The sequence below is a fragment of the Podarcis muralis genome, chromosome 1, assembly GCF_964188315.1.
Source record: "Podarcis muralis chromosome 1, rPodMur119.hap1.1, whole genome shotgun sequence".
Lineage (NCBI taxonomy): Eukaryota > Metazoa > Chordata > Lepidosauria > Squamata > Lacertidae > Podarcis > Podarcis muralis.
This window is the reverse complement of record NC_135655.1, coordinates 114,620,974-114,633,956: the sequence shown is the minus strand read 5'-3', so window position 1 is coordinate 114,633,956 and position 12,983 is coordinate 114,620,974. Positions and strand designations below refer to the sequence as shown.

Sequence of the window (12,983 nt, the reverse complement as noted above, 5' to 3'; positions counted from 1 at the left end):
TATGAATTCAGTTCTTGAATTCAGCTGAGAGAGATCAAAACACTTGAGAGACTTTCCCATTAAAAACCAGCGGGTCTTGACACCAATGCGCCTTGCACCGTTTTACACCGTCAGTTTTGCCATGCACGCGTAATCTGGTGGTACACCTAGAAACGGTCGGTGTGGACGCGCCTGCCTTTTTCCTTTTTTAAACAGCGATTTATTCCTTTCTTTAAAAATCAGGATTGCTGATGTCAGCCTACAGCCACTTGCTTGGGCACGAACCTTACTGAAGTCACAGCAGCCTTCTTCTTAGCAGGGATGTATAGGATCGCGCTGTAAGTCATAATTCAAACATTGTAATATGTATGTGGTGGCTCGGGTTAAGAACTTTATTCGTTCCAGAGGTCCGTTCTAAACCTGAAACTGTTCTTAACCTGAGGCGCGCTTTCGCTAATGGGGCCTCTTGCTGCCGCTATCGCGCGATTTCCGTTCTTATCCTGGGGCAAAGTTCTTAACCTGGAGCAACCACTTCCTGGTTAGCGGAGTTTGTAACCCGAAGCGTCTGTAACCCGAGGAACCACTGTAGTACAATTCAGTTACACCTCAGCGGACTGGAAGTTTATGGAAATAGAGGTAGTGAAAATCCTAACCACTTCAGAGGGAGAATTCTGCACTGGATTGCAAATAAGCAAACAAATAAACAAACAAATCAATAAACAAGCAAGCAAGCAAGCAAACAAACAAACAAACAAACACATGAGTGGGGTAAAGCAACCATATATTTCCAATAGTTCTTCCCCCTCCACCCCCCTTCCTTTTCCTTGCTTACTACATTACTGAGGGCAACCCATCCTTTCTCATACAGGAGTTGGGGGGGCGGACTCAGCCGTTTTGCGCAAGTAGGACACAAAATTTGGTCAGGGTGGAATCCCTGAATCAGATTTGCTGAATAAACGGAATGACCTTCCTGCGCTGGTGATGATAACCACTTGCACCGAAGTAATAAATATATTTTAAAAGTCCCATTGACACAATTCCTAAACTAACTTATGCGCAATGCATTTTAAGACGCGGGTGATCGAAATTAAGGTCAAGACTTTTCATAAAGAAGATGAATTGGCAGCGGGGAGGACATTCGATCCTCTCTGGCGCACGAGGTTATCTGGCTCGGGTTTTTGTTGCGTGTCCCAGCAAGAGGCTGCGCTTCCGGGTCCACTCACTTGGAAACGGGTCAATTTAAATGGAGCCATTGGGAACTTGTGCTTAGGAGATAAAAGCCGAGGGATGTGGTCGGGGTGGGTCGCCGAAAGACTTAAAACAGCCTTTAATTAGGAAATGGCTCTGCATAGCGATTGGATTAGGTCGCTGCAGATATTAGGGAGGGAAAATGAGGTAATTTCTCCTCGAAGCACAAATCACAGCTTCTTCGCGGGTGTGTGTGTGTGTTTTTCTCCTTTCCTAGGAAGCCCCTCGTTCTTTTCACTGCGTCCCCAACAAAATCGTTCCTTCTGATGCCTGCGCCATTTGCAAATGGAAAATGTAAGGCAGATATGATGTCAGCTGCACACACGTTGACTTAATGCCAAGGGGGAGAGGGAGGGGACGGAAAGGGATTCCCGAAAGGGGGTGTTGCAAACGGAATAAAGCTCCGCCAGTATGCCCTGGTGCCTCTTCAAATATGCCAGTCTTGTTAGACAAGTTGTTTTCCGAGCATTGCCGCCTCCTCGTAATCTCAGCCAGCCATCCCCATTCCTTGCGCGCGCAGAGCCATAGGTCAACACGACCCGGCCTGTCATTCTGCAGCAGTAACCTGTGGATCATTGCAGCGGCTGTTGACTCCTCTGGAATGAGCCTCAGCCCCAGTCGGAGCAACAGGTTTTGCTCAAATGAGAATGGCGGCAGGGTGCTTTTCCTACCTACCTTACAAAGTACCTTTGCCTGGTTGACCTCATTGTTTTGATTCCCATTCGCGGTCTCCCACACCCGCGTGGTCAGACCCTCAGTTCTCCCCACAGCTCATAAAACTACCTTATCACCTCGCTGGAATGGATGAGGTCAAGCCGTGTTCGGGGCTTGTGGAATAGATGGTCCCCCCCAAAAGTGTGGGTGCGGGGAAAGACTCCCCCAACCACGACCGCTGGCAGCGACGATCTCTCCTGCAATGAAAAACAATGAAGAACGTATAGCAAAATGATAAGACACGATCCAGACACAATTTAACGCTCTGGGAAGCCTAATGATCCCATTGGAGGAAAGTAACCCTCTCCAAGGAAGACTGCAGTCCTTATGCCCCTAGGAGGAAGCACCATTGAACACAATGGGAAATATTTAAGTCCTAGTAAATACTGCCCCCAGTAAGCCGGCTGAATCCTTTTCAAAGGCCTACCTCTGGCTGCATCGTGTCCGGAATGTATTTATCCTACTTCTGACTCAAATGTTGAGCAGGATTGCAACTGGGTTACATAAACACCTTTATCCTAACCGCGTGCATCCAGACAAGCCGTAGAAAGGCTGCAGCTTGAATTTGGTGGCAACCTTATTCTGTTCCGATATTTCTATTATTTCGGAATATAAATGTTTCCTTAACTGTATGCAATTAAGAAAGAAAAGGGGGGGGTGGAGTTCAGCCGAGTAGATTTTTAAAAAATATTTTTTTTAACGTCGTGCCCTTAGTAACCACTTCCTAATTACCGACTCCTTTACACGTCCTGGAAACAAACAGAAATCGGGTTTAGACAGGAGTGAACTTCGTGACCTTTGTCAGTTTCACTTACTGGCGCGCTCCGTTGATTAGGAGGATCGGCAGTCAGTGAAGTTAAGCGATCGAGACTTAATGAACGTGAACTTGTGTTTGCTCCCAGCCGGTTGCTGCTGTCGTTACTGGCACGGCTTTGTCATTCCTCGCTCTTGCCTCGGAAACTGCCAAGAGTTATTAGGAGGGCTGCAAACCATGGCGAATAGACCTCTCGTGACCCGCCCGGCCGGTTGCTGCTTCCATTTGCCGAGTGATTCTCAGAAGCCGCGGCTGCAGGTTTCTTTCTTCTCCTGTTGCGCAAGGCGGCCTCTTTCCCTCGTCGCGAATTCTTTTCGGATCCGAAGCCGGACCAAGCGCCTGTCCACCCACACCCTTTGCCCGAGTCTTTTCGCAGTCCTATTTTAGCCTTTCTGCTTGGATATAAATATCTCTTTCCATTCAGGGGGAAAGGAGTCACCCCCCTTTTCCTTACAATGGTTTAAGCACTTTTAAGACATGTTTTAAGACTTGAGTGTCTTTTAAAAGCATTTTGCTATATTCCAGGGATTTCTTTCTTTCTTTCTTTCTTTCTTTCTTTCTTTCTTTCTTTCTTTCTTTCTTTCTTTCTTTCTTCTCTCTCTCATTCTTCCTACCTTCCTACCTTCCTTCTTTCCTATTCTATAGCCTGCTGATAAGTTCCTACAACCAGAAAGTCCATCGACCAGGGAGGGTAAAATAAGCGAGGGGGTTTATTCGATTCTGTGCGCATCTAACACCCCAGACCCGCATATCTGCGCGATGCTCGTGGGAACTGCAGCTTAAAGAGCGGGCTTTAGGAAGATCCCCCGGCAACTCCGGAAAGCCAAGGGGACGAAGTAAGGCTGCTAAGGTTACATTTACCGGGATTTACTCGCGGGCAACCATGCCTATGATCACAGCTGAAGCACAGCGGCTCGATCCTACGAATTTTGTCTCTGGAGGAAAGTCACGGGGAGATTTGCAGCCACGTAGGTCGACTGCGTAGAAGCTGATACTGAGTTCAACGGGGCTTGCTCCCAGGTAACTTTCTGAGAATCGAGGTGTAAGGAAGGCGTCAACAGAGCCCTACCTCGCCCTTAAACCGCATAAATAAATAGAGAGCTCTGGCACTGTTTTCACTGTATGAAACCGGTGCGCACACTCGCGTTTTAACTTTTCTGAGCTCCAGCTTCTGCTCAGCAGCAGGAAGAGTCTCCCTAATCTTCACCCTCTTGAAAGCTGCACTAAAGAAGCCCGACGAAGAGACTTGTGACACCCAAAAGCTTTTAGCTCCAAGAGACCCAGGGCTGAACCCATCTGGAAACTAAGCAAACTCACCGGTTCCTTAGAGCCCAGTGATTCAAATCCAAAGCCCAAGAAAGTGAATCTCAGATTTGGTTGCTGATGCAGGGATACAGCGGGCCGAGAGGTAGACCTGCTGCTGTTTGTGCCTGTGCAATACAGTGTTGCTGTGCAGAGATATGTCTATCATACAAAATACATGTATAATGTTATACGAATTAATGCATAATGTCCTCTCACGCCTATACACGTTCTCGTGCTCTTAACAGATAAGTTAGGCTGCAGCTCGAAAGTACTTAGTGAAACAAATTGGGGGACGGGGAATTAATGAAACCAGTGCGACTTACTTAGGTGCAAACTGGGTTAGGATCGGTGTTCAGCTTCAAATCGTGGCGCCACCGGTGCATTTCGGACAAGTTACGCTTCAGAAAACTCTGGTAAGCACCTCTACCATTAAAACCCCATTGAAGAGTACAGTTTGGGTCGAGGCATCAGAGGAAACCCGAACTAGGACAGGTGAACTGTTATTGAGAACATTTCCCCCCTCAAATTACCGCCTGGCCTTGGCGACCTGGAGCTGAGAACTATGTCCACATAACATTTAAAGGCAGCGTAGATAGGGTATATATGTCCCGCCTCAGTCTCCTCCTTTATCTATGAATAGATAATTCTACAGAGGTCCTATCCAGGGCCGAAATCTGCGCGCGTGTGCGTTCTGATATTCTGTAAACAGGATCCCAAACTGGAATTTCTCCTTGTGAACTGGTTCGAAATTGATGTCAGCCCCCGCCCCCCTCGCCCGAGGTTGTCAGAGAGAAGGACGAAGGGGGAGGGTGGTCGGCATTTATGAATATTTCAGTCTTATTCAAGCCCCTCTTTCACTGCCCCCTCCTATTAATCCTCCTCTTCTCCACCCCCGCCTCCCAAAAATAGAACAAAACCCCTTATCTGAGAACCGCAGCTACCTAGGGAAACAAAGTTTAGAGAGGGAGAAGAGAGGAGGTGGGAGGGAGGGAGGGGTGAGGTCTCTCTCTCTCTCTCTCTCTCTCTCTCTCTCTCTCTCTCTCTCTCTCTCTCTCTCTCTCTCTCTCTCTGGCAGGCTCAGTTTCCCGGTGGCCGGGTTACCATCACGTGGGCGTGAGGAGCCAATGGGGGCTCCCTGCTGGCCCTCCCTGCGAAGCCAGGCGCCGCGTCCCCCCTCCCAGCGTGGCCTTAGTTTTTATAAACCATCCCGAGCCGGGGGCGAGCGAGGCCGCCCCGTCCAGCGCTCCGTCCCAGGCACCAGTCGCCCCGGCTACGGTGGCTTGGCGCGCCATGAGCTGCTGGGGGCCTCCGCCGCCGCCGCTGGGCCGAGGCGAGGAGGAGGGAGGCCAGGAAGAGGAGAAGGAGCAGCAGCAGCAGCATCGGCGGCGCGCCCGCCTTCAGCGAGGCTCTTGGGCGCAGGCAGCATGAGCCGCGCAGGCAGCGGCTGGGAGATGGAGGCGCTGCGGGCAGACGCCGGCGGCGGCGGGAGCGGCGGGAGCAGCAGCGGCCGGGGCCAGTGCCGCAATTTCCTTTCGCCGCCTGTCTTCGGAGCGGCGCCGCCGCCGTCGGGTCGAGCCGCGGGTCCCGCCGCCTCCTCGGGCTTCCCCTACGAGCGCTCGGGCTCGTCGGCCGGGGCGCGCTCGTCGTCGTCGTCGTCCGAGGCGGCCCCTTCCAAGGACTGCTCCAGCGGTGGGCCCCCGACGGCCACGGCCGCGGCAGCCGCGGCCGCCGCGCTCGGCTACCACCCGGGCTACCACCCCTTCGGCAACGGCTACTACAGTTGCCTGCAGCAGAACGCCGCGCTCAAAGCCTCCCCGCACGCCGCCTTCCCCGTGGAGAAGTACATGGACGTGGCCGGCCTGGCCAGCACCAGCGTCCCGTCGGGCAGCGACGTCTCCTCGCGAGCCAAGGAGGTCTCTTTCTACCAGGGCTACGCCGCTGCCGCCGCCGCCGCCGGCCCTTACCAGCACGTGCCCGCCGGCTACCTGGACGTGGTCTCCACCTTCGGCTCAGCGGCGGGCGGCGAGCCCAGGCACGAGACGTACATCTCCATGGAGGGCTACCAGTCGTGGACTTTGGCCAACGGGTGGAACGGCCAGGTGTACTGCGCCAAAGACCAGGCCCAGGGCTCCCACTTTTGGAAGTCCTCCTTCCCAGGTACGGCACGGCCAGGTGGTGATCGCAGCAGCAGCAGGAGTAGGAGGAGAAGGTCAACCGGACAGGAAGCTGACATCTGGGAGAAGTAGCTGCCCACCTAAAACCACAGGGAGGGGAGGGGAAGGAGAAGAGGAGGGGAAAGTTCCTCCAGCTGGTTAGCTACACGCTAGACCTACCAGCAGCCAGAGAACGGCCTGCTCTCTTTTGCAGCTCCCAGAGACCCTCAAGGAAGCCCCACAGAAAGCCGTGGAGCGGCTGCCTTAAGCGTCTGAGCTCTCCATGTTCTCACGTCTTTGCTCCTGGGCTGCAGAGGTCTCCGGCACGCCTAGCCTGTAATCGCCTTGACTTTCAAAAGAACTTCCTGCCCAGTAACTTAGTCTTAGGTTGCAGAGAGTTCTGTTGAACTCAGTGGGCATTATCTTCCCAGTAAGCCTGTTCGACCCTAGGGTCCTCTGAAATCTATGGGACTTGGTCTGCAGTTCTCCTACCCACTTTCCAGGGAGAATAGCAGACCCATTGAGCTCAATGCGATTTACTTCTGGGTAGGATTGTACTATTAGTGCAATCATTGTCATTATGTAGACACTGTCCGTACAAAAGCCTCACGGCAATATGTCGGGGGGTGAAAGCATTTCCTTCCCCCAAACACCCCAGACCTAAAACCCAAATCCAGGAAATTCCCCTTGGCTTGCATTGGTGTGTGTGTGTGTGTGTGTGTGTGTGTGTGTGTGTCTGTCTGTGTGTGTGTGTGTTTTAACTTCCAGAAAAGGCATCGGAACGAATTCCACTATTTATTTCTCGCCATTTATTTCTGAGCAGACTGGGTGAGGATCTCAGCCCTGCAGCCTGATCCGAGGCATATTTTCTCGGATGTAAAGCCGCCCCTCACCTTTTACGTTACTCTCTCAGAAAGTCCCTCGCGGGCTTCTTGCAGCCTTCAGCTTTAAAATAAAATCAGATCCGCTGGAAAGTAATCGGAGGGACTGAAAGCCGGAGAGGAAATGAGTTGAGGATTTGAGGGAGGGGGGGGGGACGGGACTTCTGGCCTTAATGAAGACGGGCCTCTCCGAGGCTGGCCGTGATCGTTTTACTATTGCTGGCTGCTGCAAACTTGCCCCAGAGCCCTCAAGCCGCGGGGGGCGCGGAGTATCCCGTGTCACCCATCGCCAGCCACATGCAAATCAAGCAAGGAAGATATTTCGAAGTTGCAACTTAGGATCCTGTGTGCGTACGCGCTTGCTTGCTTGCTTGTGAGCGCAATTGTGCCTTTCCCTTTTGAACCATATGCACTTGAGGACTTAGAGTAAACAAAATAAGAAATCTCCACCCAAATAGCTGCAAACCAGCTCTTGCGTTGCATTGTCTCCAAAGAGAGTTGTCGGCCGTTAAGTTAAGGCATAAGTAGTACTGTAATGGTAAAAAAATAAATAAATTGTGTTGTTTTTTTTAAAACTTGCCCCTTGGTCTCCTCTTTCCGTAGGGGACGTTGCACTAAACCAGCCGGATATGTGTGTCTACCGACGAGGGAGGAAGAAGCGCGTGCCTTACACGAAACTGCAGCTCAAGGAACTGGAGAGCGAGTACGCCGTGAACAAGTTCATAAACAAGGACAAGAGACGGAGGATATCCGCGGCCACCAACCTCTCCGAGAGACAAGTCACTATTTGGTTTCAGAACCGCAGGGTCAAGGACAAGAAGATAGTCTCCAAGCTGAAGGACAATGTCTCCTGATCCGGGCCCAAATCGGTTTTTTTTGGGGGGGGTCTATCTCTATCTATAAATATATATATAAATATATATTAATTGCAAACCATCCACTATCGGCTCAAAAAGACTTTTGGAAAGACTTGAAATATATTTAATATTTTCCCGGGGGGGGGGGGGGAGGGAGGAACCTTGTTGAAGTACTTATAGGAAAAAGGTTCGCAATTTCTTTTTCGGATTTACTTGCAAGTGTTAGATTTCCTCTCTCCCTCCCCCCTAAAAAAGTCATTCTCCTTCATTGTATTTTGGTAGGTTCTGTTCCCTTCCCCCTCCCACGAGGCCTTCCTGAAAAACCGCTAAACTAGCCTTAAGAATATGCCAAGTGCTAAAAGCAGCTGATGTGATTATAGATAGATATATATAATCTATCTATATATATAGTTTATCCTTATCATCAATCTCCCGAATTTTCATAATGGACCAGAAGACAATGATTATGTGCAAGGGAGTTGTGATGATGACGTCAACGCCAAGGTAAATGAAGTCGAGGGTCGCCACTGACCTCTGACCTTAATGTGAAATTACTTTTTGAAAAAGAGGACTGCATTTTTCCTTCCGTCTTCTCCGAAACCGATCCCCATTGAGCTTAAACCGGAGTCAGGGCCCAGGGGTCCCAGTTTTGAAGACCTGCCGTTCCAGGCTTAAGCAAAGTCCATTTAGGGGAGTATGGAGAAACGAGTTCGAAATTCGTCCCAAGTCCACCTGTTTAGAATGGGGCGGTTGTTAGGTTTATAAATAATCTTTTTGAAACAAACAAACCCCAAAATGCATTGTGATTAGGTGGCCCACCTCCCACACGTTTGCTGCGGGCAGTCGGGGGGAAATAATCGGTTGCTTTATGTACAGTCAATGGAGTCAGATTTCCTACAGTAGTGAAAGGCAGGATCCGACCGAAAGGAAACCTACTTTGCGCACGGTAAAGTTAGTTCCGCTAAGTCTTGTGTCGGTTTGCTACCATGTATGCTGGGTTATTGGAACCAAACGTGGTTTTTTAAGTGCTTTAAATTTTGGCCGGATCCTGCCTGCAATTTTTTGGGGGGTGCGTGCGCGCGCGTGCGTGTGAAGTGGAAGTGATGTTGGGTTGCTCGCTGTTGCACTCGCACGCAGTCTGCAAGCGAGGCTTAACACGTAAGCTCTTTTCTATTATTGTCGTACTAAGAGCTAGGGCACCTCACGCGCTGGGCCGAATTCTCAACTTAGTACAGTGGCCTGGAGTTCCGGGGTTTTTAAACCGACTGTGCCTAATATGTTTAGTTTGTATAAAGGTGTGTATAAATCGATGCGTATTTTTATATAAATATCGGGACGTTCTGTTAACTCTTCTGTTTTGTCTCCTCCTCCACAATCACAAAAAAGCATTCGCTTTTAACCCTTCCTGGGAACGGACAGGCTTCTGCTCAGAGGAGTGGGAGCTCGGTGGTAGCTTCTGTTAACTACAGTACATGAAACGGGTGTTAGTGAAAGAAGCAATAAATGACAAAAAATAGGTTATGGTTTTTTTTTAAAGAGTCCTAGTACGTTAAGGCAGTCCCAAGAGTTTGGTGTTTGATTTCCTCTCCCGGTTGCAACAAGAGAGTGCACATAATCGAGCAAAAATTCCAGGCGCGGCGGAGGAGGTACAATGGCGAAGTATCTCTTTCTCCAAGTGCGTTGTTGCGTCTTAGCACATTTGCGCAAAACCTCAAAGAGGGAAACTCGTTTGGCGCCCGCCTGGTTAGAGGCGAAAAGTTTGCTGTGGAGTGAATCTGAATCCGACTCCCTGTTGTCGCTCTCCTTTCTTTAGGTTCGAGTAGGAAACGAAAGCCCTGCGACCCGCACTCCTTCCTGCTGCCCCCATACTTAAACTGAGACCTTGTGCTTCGCTTTGGGATACATGCAGCTCTTTAACTCACGGGCTGATAGCGTCGTTGAGGAAAGCGCCAGGGGCAGGGAGAGAGTGATCTGTTTCTCGAATGGACTTCAAGGGACTTAAAGCTACACAGCCCTTTGGGGAGAAGCCCCTGAACTCATTTAATGATAAAGGATCATTGAATCCAGTGGGCGGGGCGGGGAAAAGGAAGTATTGAACTTTGGCCCTTGCGTTTCAAAATCGTTTCCCATCCTGCTCTCAAACTCTTGCTCTACGGCTAACTTTCGTTTTTACTTGGTTAAAAGGCTTGATCTCACAAACTGTTAGACATGTTCCTCCTACACTACCCCGAATAAACGGATTTATTTATTTTCGATGCCCAGAGGGAAAGAAAACGACGTGTGTGTGCGTGTTTGTCAGAAAGGGCCTAAAAAGAAAAAGAAAAGAAAAGGGTCTGTTTTCAAACAGTGAGCGGGTGTGATGTTGGGGTTTTGTTCTGCTTTTAAGTATCTAAAGCCATGCCAGTGTAATATGTCTTATCCTTCGGTTTATGCTGATGACTCCGAGCACATATGTGGAACACTTGAATTGCAAGTATTATATTTTAAGGGCCGTGTCCGTGTATTTCAGTTCACTACAAAGACTTGGGTCTTTGGAAATCTTCAACGTGTGCGCTGCCCCACTTCCTTCCCCGTGCCCCGTTTTGGACGCCTTTCCTTGGGATCTGGGGTTTGGCGCTGGACGCAAATAGCTCCTCCTTTTAAAAAAAAGAAGAAGAAAAGAAGAAGAGAAGAGAAGAGAAGAGAAGAGAAGAGAAGAGAAGAGAAGAGAAGAGAAGGAAGAGCATATTTCTATGGTCATCTTTTCCTTTCCTCCCTAGATTCTGCCCCCTCTCTCGATTTAAATCCCACACAAAATAATAGCACACTCAACTAGAGCAGATCAAAAGTTTTCCAAGGCATGAACAAATTTTTTTTTTTTAATGTTAATGCAGACAGGTAAACATACTCCTGAAATAAGTTGCTGCAAAAGATTATACTGATGGAATAAATATGTGTTGTGCTATATTACATTGTATACGAACATACCTAACAAAAGTTGCAATAGAAAATTATATTAGGCCGATGCACCTTAAATTGTAACCCGGCAACTCCTCCACTGTTGTCCTTAAGACGTGTCCAACTCTGTCATGCTTCTTGAATCTACTCTCCGTAGCATATGATCCGGACGTTCTTACGTTGACTGGATACCGTCCATGTTATGTAGCAGCAGTTGGTGGAGGTTAGTCTGGGAAGGGTTAGGTATTCGTAGTGTATATAGTATATAGTGTTGTTTTTTTAAATTTCTGGTATCTCCTCCTTTGGAGGGTGTACAAAACAAATTTTCGTAACATTTTCACTCATGCACACACACACACACAATACTCATACGCAAATGAAATCACTGCTCGGCGTGCTGAGGTTTGAAATCCCCTCTTATGCAAAAGTTAGTGTTAACTCTGCCGCCTTATTGTCACTGAAAGCATAAATAAATCCAGACCTGTTTCCGTACTGCGCTAACTCACTTCTTTAACATCCAGAATTGAGTTGCAATTCTGTGGGAAGAAGCTCCATTGAGGTCAATGGTCAAACTGACTTTCAAACAACTTTTGGGGGTGCTAAAGTGATTCGCTCTCTACTCGTGCCATGCGCTACTGTAAATGCAAGCCGTAGCTGGGGTCCTAAATTCACTTTAGGCTGCAGGAATTAATGAGTGCCATTCAATTCGGCGAGGCTCGCTTCTGAGTGGGCATGTATAAGGTTGCCCTCGTCTCAGAAACACCGCGCAGGAAGCCCCGGGACGACTCAGTCCAGAGCAAATGTGGGCAGCGCTGCCTTGTGCTGCGCAAACGCGGAGGGAACCCTGGGGAATGAACTTTGAACTGGCTGCTGAATCAACAGCGTCGAAAGAGCTACCCGCACCCTCTTTGCTCATAAAGGAACCGAAAGTGTACCAAATGCCAAATTTAATTAGAAAGGCTGGCGGGAGAGAGCTGGAGGCGGGGGACGCTAACGGGTTAAATCATATATATATAATCTCTATTCCCCACCCCCACACGAAAGCTAGTAAAGTACTGTACAAAATTAAGGCCTCTCTCCGAACATTGTGCTTCTGCTGCAAAGAGACACACAGCGTGCTTTACTCCAGAGAAATTCCTTTGACTTGAATAGGTCTACTCGCGAGTTTAAGCGTGGATTGCAGCGCTCAAGTGCAATTCGGCATTATCCAGGGCCGCCAGATCTAGCAGCTCTTGACCTCGTTTTCAGTTCTTTAAAAATTGGCTGAAGTCTTAACTATCTGGAGTAACGTCTTTTGTGTTAAGTGTGTGGGCAGCTAGCGCCTAAGCGGAGGCGGCCGTCCGAAAATGCACGGTCGTTTGCTTGTAATCGGGAATTGTGGACCATATTTTGTAGGGCAAATTACACAAAGACCGCCATTGCGGCTGCGTGGGGTTGGCCGCTGGTTTCCTGCAGCGGCTAAGCGAGACCGTTCAATGTGTAGAACAACACTGCCATCTGCTGGACGAATTGCGGCATAGCCCTGGGGAGCCGAGGAGAAACTCCATTCGCAACACTCCAAGCAATGTATGAACACAACTTTCATGTCGTAATTGAAAGGATATGCCCGTAAAATGAAAGCGGGAAAAGGGGAAAGATGGATTCCTGTGGAATGTTCGCGCTTGGCTTCCTGGATAGCCAACACATTTTAAACTGTAATATTAAAACAAACACTCCAAACGGCCCAATTATGAGACTCTTCATTCTGAAGCCTCAGCTTAGACAACTGAGGCTCTGTAATTGGCCTATTTGATTCATTGAGAATTACTTCCGAATATGGTCAGGAATATGGCCGGGCCATGATCCTAACCAGGTTAGGAAATAAAATAGCTTTACTCTGCTGCATGCTGTTTTTCCCGAGAGTGTCAGCCTAATTTTGCAATCTGCGGGAGTAGGTTTTATGGTTTACTTACAACTATAGTTAACATTTCACTAATAGTGTTATTTCACCCAAGTCCTTGGATCAGCCTATATTTCCTTCACATATCATGTCTGAATTGGTTAGCTAAGAGTTTACTGATTCCTTAAGGGTTGTGCTTTTTCAGACCTATAAAAA

General features: G+C 48.9%; 1 protein-coding gene across 1 annotated transcript; it reads left to right on the top strand.

The window, feature by feature from the left end:
- Nucleotides 1–5,207: 5,207 nt before the first annotated feature.
- Nucleotides 5,208–9,467, top strand: HOXD13 (homeobox D13). The gene is made up of 2 exons (XM_028749054.2): nucleotides 5,208–6,217; nucleotides 7,698–9,467. Exons 1-2 carry the CDS (start codon nucleotides 5,485–5,487, stop codon nucleotides 7,946–7,948), a joined length of 984 nt encoding a protein of 327 aa, XP_028604887.2. The 5' UTR covers nucleotides 5,208–5,484; the 3' UTR covers nucleotides 7,949–9,467.
- The last annotated feature ends 3,516 nt before the right edge of the window (nucleotides 9,468–12,983 follow it).